The following is an 11,899-nucleotide window of genomic DNA, read 5'->3' as shown; positions in this document are numbered from 1 at the left end:
GGGCGGGGGAGGGGGCAGGTTTCAGACTCCTGCCCTAATTTGGTGGGACAGCAAGCAACTAACTCACTGCTAACTGCCCACCAGTGGGCTGGGGCAGAGTCCTGGGACCTACCCCACCCCTGCAGCTCTTCCCAAGCCCCGTGCCACAATCACTCGATTAAGGCACGAGGATGGGACCTGCCCCCAACTGGGACAGATCCTGGCCAGTTCTGGGCTGTGCAGAGAAGTCTGCATGTGCAGCCCAGAGCTGGCTGGGAACTGCCCTAAGCAGAACAGTTCCCAGCCACCTCCAAGCTGCATATGCTTCCCTGCACAGGCTGGGACTGTCTGGGAACTGTCCTGGTTAGGGGCACATTCCAGCCAGCTCCAAGCAGGGCAGAGAACTGTCCCCACACAGGGAGCTCCCAGCCCCTGCTCCATGACTGCAATTACAATCACAGAGTGGGAGCTGGGAAGCTCATTCCCAGCTCCCACTCTGCAGTCATGGGCCTGGGGATGGGAACAAGCTCCCAGCCCCTGCTCCATGATTGAAATCAAGAAGCATGGGCTGGAAGCTCCCTGTTGCTGGGGCAGAGGATCATCATCCCCACTGGGGCATGCAGGGCAGAGGTTCAGGAGCTTGTTCCTGCCCCAGCTCCACAAGCATGGAGTAGGGAGGGGGGAGAAACAAGTTCCCCAGCCTATTCCCACCCACCAGCTCTGTGTTCCCAGAGCTGGGCAGGAAACAGGCTCCCTGCCTCCGCCAGCAGGGAGCTCCCAGCACCAGCTCCATGGATACAGGGCTCAGGCTGGAAGACCCTTATCTCCCAGCCTGAGCTCTGTGATCATGGGGCTTGGGCTGGGAGACCCTTATCTGCCTGAGGGCAGGGAGCTATCTCCTATACCCTAGAGGATGGCTGACCGGGAGCATATTTTGCTTCCAGTCAGGCATCTACATGAGCACTTCAGCACTGTTACCAATCCGGAGTAAGTTTGCCATTTGCATTTTCAGGTAGCAAATTTACTCAGGATTAGGGAGGTTTACCCTGAAGGCAACATGTGCATGTGTAGACAGACATGCTTACTTCAAAGTAAACTATGCTAATGTGAAGTTAAACATCCCATGTAGATGCACTCACTGTTTTACCATCACAGTAGCTGTAAGGGCTGGAAGGGACCACCAGAGGTCATCTAGTCCAAGCCCCTGCCTAAGGCATGATCATCGCTATCCAAACCATTCCATACAAACCATAATCGAACCTAGAAGAATTGTATTCATTCATTCATTCTTGGTCAAATGAAAAAAAGAGAGGTAAGATGAGGTATCATCTGCATATTGGTGATACCTGGCTCCAAACCTCCACACAACCTTGCCCAGCGGCCTCATATAAGAGAAAAATCAGGAGGCTTTTTGCTTTCAGTGGGCACATCTACACACGACACAATGTCACTGTAGCACTGTGCTATGGCAATGTAGCATTGGTGGACACAAAATGTGAAGCTGAAGCTACGTTACTGTAGCGATGCATTCCCTTGCTATAGCCTGTCACTACAGCATTGTTGTGGCTAAAAATAACCATGCACTACTGGCATGGCATAGTAATGGTTGTTATTGTGCCATTATTTAGTACTTCCTAAAGGAAATACTAAATGATGGCGCAGTAACAACGGTGTTATAGATGTGAACAGTGTGTGACAGTTCTTCAGTTCTGCAGCAATTCTGTGCTAGATCACCACAAAATCCATGAAAATGGAGAAGGGAAAAAAAGAAATTCTGTATCAGATCAGAGCTTCTCACCTGTTGTTGGGTGAATGTATTAAATGAGATACAGGACCTTGGACAAACTGTGGAGGAGCCATACACTGTAGTCCAGTACATGCAACTGGCCAGATCAAGAATGGAACCGTCTTCCCATACACCAAAGCAGAAAGCATTACCAAATAGATTTTCATAGATTAAAATGAAAAACAAGGCTGCTGTTCTACTTCAAATCTAGTGAACAACAACATGTCAATTCCAATTGGCCAGATGTATACCTCCATAAAGCTACATGTAGCAAGTCAAAGACATGTCACTGGAAGAACAAATTGGTTTTAGCTAAATAAAAACATAAAACTGAAGAAACTGGATAAAATATGGCAGTAGCAAATACTACTTAAGATGATGACTATGTTAACAAAGAATCTGGTCCTTAAACTTTCTCAAACAGCACAAAACCAAACGCAAAGGTCAATAGTCTCAAATGTAACAGTAATGTTTTCACTGACATCAAGCCCATAAAATCATGGAGATTCAGCAATTAATATCACTTGCTGCCCAACAGGTCTATGAAATAATGGGCAAAAGGAAAGGGAAACTCATAGTTCATTAATTGCAATCAGTTTGTAAGAAACTTAAGCAATCTTCATGAAAGACGAAGAGGGGGGAAGCTTAGCAAAAAAAAAAGAAAGAGAGGCTTAGTCAATTTAAAGCCTTTCCCAAAGGGAATACATCAAAATTGGGAAGAAAATATTCATAAACATATGGAAACCAGGCAATTTAAAACAGTCATGGAAGATCTAAGGCAAAGCATCTTTCCAGCCTCAGCAAAAAATAAAATATGCAACAGAAGTAAACTATACAAAAAAGTAAGCTTCAGTGTCAACAAAAGGGGAATATTTCCTAAAGTCACTGGAAGATCTGCAGGAATGGGCCCAGAGTTTCCTGACACAGAAAAGACCATCAAGTTGTGGAGAAAAGTCTGGGACAGTCCAGTTAACCACAGTAACAATGCAGCATGAATTAAAGATGTAGAAGAAGATGAAGGAAAAAATAATAGAAATGGTCAAGAGAGCCCTTGAGAACACAAAGAACTGGAAAGCAACAGGAGCAGATGGCTTCCATGTTTTTTTGGATCTTGAATCTGGAATAGATTTCAGGTCCTAAAATAACAAAAACACCTCTTTTTCTCATCACTTCAAGTTAAGGGAAACACAGACCTTGTGATAGCTCTCAGAATAAAGGCAAATTTCATTCATAATGAACAACCTAAAATCTTCATGAGAAATTAACCAATTTAGCATAAATACTTCTTTCAAAATTTTAGCATTCTAGAAGGCTGGGCTTGGTGTTTTAAAAATGCGACCCCTTAATAATCTGTTTAGGTTTGATGGCAGAGGCCTTTTATGTATTTTACTACCTCTTGTATGGATGGTATTTTCCAATCCACTACCTACCACTTCACAAAATAAGAAACTACAGTGTACCTTTAAGTATTTTCAATCACAAACAGAACTTAAATACATTCGATTTTTGTTATGGTACTTATATTGATATTTTAATATTCTGCCTACTTAGGGCCAGGTCTCTGTCAGCCCACACCTCTTTCCAGGACAGTCCACCCAAATTTTGCAAGGCAGTCTTTCCAGGGCAGTCCACCCATGACTTGTATAAATTATTGATGTAAAATGTGGGAGGCTGCCCATTTTTATGCCCAATCCCTAGGGCAATACACACGACTCTGACCTTCCCTTATTGTTTTCTATGCCTCACAGATGGCATTCATTATTTATTACAGTGCCTCACACCATGACCAGTGCTCCAGCGTCTCACTTGGGACTCTCACTCCTCACTGGAGTATAAGATCACTGTGCTCTCACACTGACAGCTCTTAACACTAATACAAACATGGCCTTATGCTCCAGCTGCCACCTCAGGAGTCCATAGACTTACCTGGGCCTGGTTGCCCCCTTTCTGGGGCTTCCTCCTTAAGTCAATTTCTCATGGGGAGTTGGCCCATGTGCTGTACTTCAGGTTGTTCTCACTCCCCCTACTCAGCACACCCCCAGTGCAGCACTTCAGGTCCTCCCAATTAGATGCTACTCTACACCAGACATGCACAGCACTTTGCATCGTCCTCATGCACCCTACTCTATGTGAGCCACTCTCTACTTTAACCACTATGCCTTCTCACTGCGGAGACATACCTGGCCCTCTCTTCTCTACCAGGGTCTTGTACCCCATGGGGCCCAGGTATCCAGAGATGTGCCAAAGCCCCACTCTTCTCTACTGGGGTCTTGCACCCCATGGGGCTCAGGTGTACAGGGACATGCCTGGCCCCAACTTTTTATCAGGGTCTTGCACCCCATGGGGCTCAGGTGTCCGGAGTTGTACCTGGCCCCCACCCTGGCTAACCCACCAGGGTGTGGGGGCTGGGGTTATTAAGGTTCCCCTACTCGCCTTTCACTGGGGAGGCAACTGCCCTGGCATTTCTAGGGAACTACCCCACCATGGGCAGTCCCACCAAGCCATCCTTCCCCATCAGGGTGCAGTTTTCAGTCATACCCAGAAGCAGGAAACTCCTTCCGACCCCATAGGTCCTTCCCTTGCCTGCAGGGTGTTCTGAGCAGCAGCTCAGCCTGGTATTGTTCTTTGGCTGCTTATAGCAAACTGCTTCCACAGCCCTGAGGGCCTGGATCTAAAATGGAGGCTGCTTAGCCCCCTCTTCCAATCCCAGGGCCCTCCTGCAATCAAGTGACTGCCTCATTAGGGCTAGCTAGCACCTGCTAGCTGCCCTGCTGACTGAAGTATAGCCCCTTAAAATGGAAAGCCCTGCAGGTGCTCTGCCACAGATATATACTCGCATCATCTCTTTGTTCCCTGATTATATATTAAGCCTCTATTTTGGGGGAGTGGATTATTCCTATTATGTCTTTGCTAAGTTGCATCATATTGAAGTAATGTTTTAGGCCATGGATGGGATGTCATTTTAACTGGTACAAAATTCTAGGTCACTCGAGTCTGGGGAAGGCTTGGAGAGCAACAGCAGCCTGACTCCTTCCAAGCATAGGAAGAGATCCCCCAGTCTGGGAAGGGTGTGTGGGAAGCTGCAGCTGCTGGACTCCTCCCATGCTTGAAGAAGTCCAGCTGCTGCTGCTGTCTAAGTCTTCCCCAGACTGGGAAGGCTCATGGGGGCAGTGGCAACTCAACTGTTTGCCTGGGAAAAAAGGAGTTAGGCTGCAGGAAAATACTCTCCCACCTTTCCCAAACCAGAATCCTCCCAGTCTGGAGAAGGCATAGAGGAAGCTGCTGCTGACTCCTCCCATTCATGGAGGTGTCAAGCATACAGGCATTTAATCTAGTAACGTTTTGTCCCATGGAAGATTTTCCAGGTGTCCATCTAGAATATCCTTCTCCCAGATGGGGTAAGTTTCTTCCAGAAGAAACATCAGTATCCAGCTGTTTTTACTAGGAGAGAAACAATTCTCCAAGTAGAAAAATTACAACTGTATGTGGTCTTAGTCTGTGGATTGCATTTGCCCTAGGAAGATATCTCAGCATCTTAAGCCACTGTACATTACTTGGGAAATCCAAATCCTGAAAGCTGGCCTTTGTAGGAGACCAAGCACCCACTGATGCTCCACATGGAAGAAAGGTCTGGACAAAAGATCAGATTGCAAGATCAGACTGTAACATTCTGTATTCTACTGCATTCTCCATAGTTGAATATGTTATCATTTTCTTTCTTACTTTCATGTTAAGATTAAGGAACAAGTCAGACAAATCATAGACAATAATTATATACTATGCAATTTGGGACAGGCTGTATTCATTTTGCATTACAGTGTCTCAAAGAATTAAAAAGTCTAAATTATAATCTAATATCAGTATGCAAAGAACAAAACTAAATTTAAACAGCGACAGCAGAATTTTCAGTTTCTGAAAATAATATTACAAAATTGATGTAAATTGAATATCTAATCACTGCCTGTATGCTAGTGCACACACTAAAGAATCTTATTTAAAATCAAAGGGACACGGGAACTACTGAATAGTTTTCAAAGTCTGTCCGGGTTTGTAAGATGCTAACAATCAACAACAAATTTTCTAATCTGATAGCTCACTGACATTTCATTGAAACATCAAATAATTTGTTGCTATGCCTTGGTACCAGTTTGTTAACAGATAAGTAATGGCAACAATATATGTATTCCCTACTTTAATCACAGCTGGCTTTAATTGGAACCAAATTTAGAAGCTATGATATAAATTTTCCTATGGATATCAGCAATTAGTATGAATTTATGGCAACTAGAAAAGGTTGCATAGGATGAGCATGAACAATACAATACCTAGCAAGTTCTTAAAATATGAACAATAAAGATTTCAATGCCACTGCCTTTAAATTATTTTAATGTCATTATCCTTTCCATTTTCTCAAAATGGAAATGCCCTATAACATATGAAATAGGTTAGGGTTACTCATATAATTCAAAAGACAAATGAGCAGAGTTACAACACTTGCATCCCTTTTGTGTCTATTAAGTAACACAAGATAAAAATAGATCAAGTCAGAGAGTGCTGCTGAGTGTTTTGGGGATTTTTCATGCCTTTTGAATTACTGTTCCTTTTCTGTTTGGCTTTTATGGTTCAAAATGTAATTTTTCATAACTGCTTTAAGCAGCATTCAGCAGGAATTTGATCCATTCAACTTTAACTGCTCAACAGCTTTTAAAAATAAATACATGGAATATGTATTGGAAAATACATTGGAGAGTGTTTAATTTAAATACTTGAAGCTAAAGAACAAACAATAATGACCTCAATCATTCTGATCTAATTAAATAAAACAGGTTAGGAAAGCATGTTTATAATGAAACCCTGATATGTTTCCTGAGTCCATTTACTTTACAGAATGCATGTTTCATCTTAAGCAATGTGTTTACTGACACAATTCTAATAACAACAATAGACTCTTCTTACAGATGATGTGTTATATTTAAAAGCAATTGCATACTATGAAACAATATATATTTTAAAGATAAACTTAATACATCAGAAGACTTTCGGTATTCACAAAAAATACTAAATTACCAAAAAAAATCAGTGTGAAAGCCCCCACAAACCATCACATACACACATCTCTGCATAATTATAGAGGAATACAGGAACTCTGACTTGAAGCCTAGCAACAGTATCCAAGTATTAGTTTGTCTGCTAATCAACTACCAAAAACTCACACACCAGCTCAATGTGTTTTAGATATAAAAAACCCCAAAAAACCCACTCTTGCTTCTATCTTCAGAGCTGCGGAAGGACAAGATGTATGGTATAAAACAAACCTTGTTCACTTGAAGAAGAACAACCCATTTCATTTAATCCATCTGAAAATTCATCTCATCACAAAAAACCAAGGCAAAAAAGAGAGATTTAAAAATAGGTGATCCAAATCCAAGGATTATCATCTTGTGACACATTTAGTATCTGCATAACTATATCTAATGAGAGTTTTAGGATTCCTATATATATTATTGTTGTTTTTTTGTACCTACATCCTATATAAGCCATAGTGAATGCTGAATAGCAAATGCTTTCTAAACCTCCTGTGCTCATTTACTCTCAGACAGCTGTAGGCTGGATGAAAACAATCAGGGATTAATTTTCTATTTATCACATCTTTTAATCCATTACTTACCCTTACTTTGCAATAACTAACTGAATGAATGAATGAATAAATAAATAAATAAAGTGGTACAAAAATAACCCTTGGTGTTAGTCTTTAAAAATATGTAACTCCTAGGCAGTTCATTAGGAGTACATTTGTATGACAGCTGTAACATTTCTTTCAAAATAGAAAAAGAGGTGGAACTGCACAGACACAGAACTGAAAAATATTTCTTCGTTCTGAGGATTTTCAAAACGCCTAATAAATAAAGTGTTTGGATATGTTCAATATTTCCTTAAAAAAATCATTTGTGGGCATCTTGGATTAGAATAACTCAAGTAAATTACTGCCGTGATTTTTGCAAAATAAGTCTTTAAGAATATTCATTATTCTTGCCTTAAAATATTATTCTAAACTTGATTCAAAACGATTACTTCAAAAGAATAAATGACATCATAATTTTCATTCATCTTTTAAACATCTGCCAAGTGTACAAAAAATTATCTGCTGATTATCTGCTGAACCTAGTTTAAATAATAAATATAAGGAAATGTGATTCTTACTTCTACTCCCTCAGTGTTATCCTTTCCTGCCTTGCCTCTGAAACCTTTATCACTTTTAAAGGATTTGCTCTTCCAAAATGGCACCACTTTTTGTTAGATGTGAGACTACTGTGAACATCCTTTCCTAGTATTACTGTCTTATGGTAGGAGAATTATGTTTAAAGTTCTTTTTTAGTAGCACCAAACTAAAAACTGGTAGCATCAAACCAAACAGGAATTTGAGTAATTTGTGATTTGATATATGATAATGTCCACATAGTGACTCCCACAAACTGGTCATCAAGTTAGAGCAGTGGTGTGCAACCTTTTAAGAAGGAGATCACCTTTGGCATTTAAAAGCAACCCAAGATCTTCTGTGCACCGCCCCCACTCCTCCCGCACCCAGCAGGTAAGTCTGTGGGGAGGGAAGGGGTGGGGGGAGCAGATCGAGGCAGAGGGAGAAAAATTTATTTGAGGGCGCACCTCCTCAGGAGGTAAGTCCCACCCAGCTGGGGCTCCACTCAACTTACCCCTGCTCCTGCCTCTGCGGCACCGTCCCTCACCCCTTCCCTCCCCCATGGACTGACCTGCTGGGCTGAGGTGCATGCATGTATGCAGGTAGGCACTCAGCCACCCACCCCGGCCTCAGTCGATTCCAAGAGGCTCCAAGATCTACCGCAAGAGGCTCCAAGATTGACCAGTGGATCGAGATCCACTGGTTGGTGACCACTGAGTTGGAGAATGTATTAAGATGCAGAGTTGATTAAGGTTAAGACAGGTGAAAAAAGTAGTAAAATCATCAATGAGGCATGCATGTCAAAGTGCTCAAAAGGAAAATCTTTAATTATTTATTTTTCTTTTATTCTACACAACTTTTTTTCAGGAGCAAAGTATACAAACAGAAAAATTTAATAGTAAATAAACCTCTATGTGCTATGAATTACATTATTTAAAACTACTTACTGAACTGTGTCACTACAAGAATAAATTAAAACACTTAAATTATACCGATTGAATGTTTTCATTTTAACTCCTTCACAAAGTTATAAAACCATAAAGTATCCTTTGTAAACATAAACAGTAATAGGATATGATGTATATTAAAGAAATCCAACTGATTAATTTCCAATTGCTGACTGAACTTTAACCAAGCAGCACAGATTGTAAATGCAGAAAAAAACTAAACTATTCATAGAATAGAACTGTTTTCCATATTTGACCATATTAAATATAGGACTAGCTACAGAATCCGCATGTTATTCTTCTTTATGCAAGGCTCTCCAATTTTGACCACACATCTTGGAAACAGTAGATCAAGAATGACAACATGAGTTTGAAACTTACACTTCCCTAGTTAGATGTTCAAAAACAACCGAGAAGTGGATAATGGAACTCAGGAAAGGGGATAACAAATTAGTTCTCTCCTAGTCATGGGCTGGACATGAGCTAACTTAAACTCCGTGTAAATGAGACTTTGTCTATTCATAGATTTACACTGGTATATCAAGCTTATGCAAATGACTCCATAGACACTCTTATTTCAGTGAGAGAGATTTTTTTAGTTTATTTTAACATTTTCCTGATCAGTTTATACTCAACTGAATTACATTTTTGCATCAGTTTAAATTGGCTTAAAATCACATTTTAAACTGCTGCACCTCTATATGCAATCAAGCTTTGGATCAGCCTTATGGGCCCCAAGGGGCTGTAATAATCAGGGGATTATTACAGCCATTCCCCCTTCAGTTCTTTTCCTGTCTGTGGTGAGAGGACATGGCATGTGGCCAGATGTGCCAGGCAGGTTCAAGGCAAAGATCTCCCTGCATTGAGGTGAACCTGCTATGGACTGGCTATGCTAGTTCTGGCACAGTGTGGGGCTTGTAGTAGAGTGCAAACGCAACTTGAAAGAACGGGAGAATGTGACCCCTTTTGTCTCTTAGCATGTGTCCCCCAAACTGCCTCAGTCACGTTCATAACAATTGTGGTATTTATATCCAGTATTCTTTGAAAAAGGAATACTCTTTGAAAATCATTCAACCTTTTTCCCTCTTGCTTCCAGTTTTATGACATAGAATATATTTTATAAACAATTCTAAGTATCAGAAATCATACTGTATATAAATCTGGACTCGGTGATTCTTTTCAAGATCCTAATTTAGATTTAAATATTTCTAAACTATGCTTTTGAGAACTTAATCATTCTCACAATTTTGTCAGTATTTTACTTACCAATATCTGCTTCCTTGTGATTTTTGATATATTCAGCCAGCTCAAAGTTTCCTGCTATTATAGCCACCTAAAAGATGATAAAATAATTCAAATTAATGTGTGATATTAAGTCATGAACCAGACAAATGAAGATATATAATCTAGAGAGAGGTATCTCTAATATAGACATCCTGGTGTTCATGAAATAAATTCATTGTTTACATAGCTAGGATAAAGGGTGTTTATTTGGAATCTTTGACCTTCTTATGCACAGCATCCCTCTGCCTCCCAGTGCTGCAGTGAGCAGCTTAGAACTCCACAATATAAAGCTCTGAGGAACATTGACCCCTCAGGGCAGAGACGTACATAACATCTGAAAAGTTTTGAAGTGCAATGGGATTGGAAATATTTCAGGAAGTAACATTATGAGCCATTGAACACCATTTACAATTCCTGTCATGCCCCAGAGCTGGAGGTCTTCAAAATCACTGCAGCTGCCAGGAGTGCATGCTCTTCAGCCAGGGAGCACTACAGAGACTGTAGTTTTGCTGCCCCCTCCCCTCGCTCCCAACAAGGCAAGAGGAGTGAAATGAACTGACAGAGTCACTCTGCAACCCCTATCCCCATTCTAGCTCCCCTCCCTGACTCAGAGAAGAGAGCAGGGAGCGGAGCCAATATCAGTGTGTGCTCTCCTGCCATTCACCTATGCTTTTCCTGAGCATCTCTTCCCCCACAGAACTGGGAAACCAGAGACCCTCCACCCCACCTCCTCCCCTACCTACAGGGGTGTGGAGTCATGAGGGTCTCATCATGGCAGCATCAGAGTCTGAGAGAACTGGGGTCTTTGTGGAGGATCCCAGGAACATCCTGAGTGCCAGGGTGCTGTCAGTGTGAGACAAAGTCTGAAATTTGGTGTTTGTGTGAACAATTACCTTTTTAGGTAAAAAAAACAACAACAACAACAAAAAAACAAAAAAAAGAAGTGAGATGTTTATACAAAAGAAAAAGCCTAAACTACTATAAATTAATAATTCAGGGGGTGCATGAAATGCTTTACTGTGCACTGCTGTTGTTGTTTGCCTACTGTTGATTCTTCCAGATCATGGTGCATGCATGAGAGGTCACCCAGACCTTTGGTGCATATGCCTAGGCAGAAGTTTTGGAGGAATGGAGGCATTCCCCTTTAGGCCACTGTGACAGAATCCAAAGGCAAGACTTGCCGCATCCAGACTAGCGAGCATCTGCCTGTTGTGGTATCACAAGGCAGTTTGAGATGCTGCAGGAGGCACGCTAGGAATGAGAAAATGTTCATTGTGCTGCATATTTGCAATGCAGACTCTAAATTTGATACTGGAAAATCCTGGTATCAAAAAAAAAACGCAGAAAAAAAGCAGCACGGGGAAAAAAGCAACTGGAGGTTGGGTCCTCCAGAGGTGCTGCTGTATAGCTGCCCCATGCCCCTGCAACTCCAGCATGCTGCCTCCAAATGGTGGAGCAAATAGGAGTGGGGCAAGGCTGGCAGCAGTGGCTCAGACCCAGATGCTTTATCTAGGAAGCAGGGACATGGAGGCAGGGAGGGACTGTGTGGTTTCTGGAGGTATGGGGGGGAGGGATGTGGGGGTAGTTGTGGGGTTTGTAGGGGGGATTGTGGGTGTGGGGTTTGTAGCGTGGCCACCACCCACCCCCTTGTCACAACCCAAAGGGTGTGATTTTTGTTTGTGTGTGCTTCGGCACTGCTAAATTGTT

General features: G+C 41.8%; 1 protein-coding gene across 7 annotated transcripts in view; it reads right to left on the bottom strand.

Annotated features, from left to right (window-relative positions):
- SHANK2 (SH3 and multiple ankyrin repeat domains 2) overlaps nucleotides 1-11,899 on the bottom strand; it is an 810,144-nt gene that overhangs the window by 478,461 nt on the left and 319,784 nt on the right. For all 7 annotated transcript variants that reach the window (XM_014517615.2, XM_025197122.1, XM_014517581.2 and 4 more), the window contains one exon: nucleotides 10,175-10,241. In XM_014517615.2, coding sequence (XP_014373101.1) covers nucleotides 10,175-10,241 — 67 coding nt within the window. The remainder of the gene's footprint in view (nucleotides 1-10,174; nucleotides 10,242-11,899) is intronic.

This window comes from Alligator sinensis, unplaced genomic scaffold (genome assembly GCF_000455745.1).
Source record: "Alligator sinensis unplaced genomic scaffold, ASM45574v1 scaffold442_1, whole genome shotgun sequence".
NCBI classification, from domain to species: Eukaryota; Metazoa; Chordata; order Crocodylia; family Alligatoridae; genus Alligator; species Alligator sinensis.
This window is presented reverse-complemented; position numbering and strand designations above follow the sequence as displayed.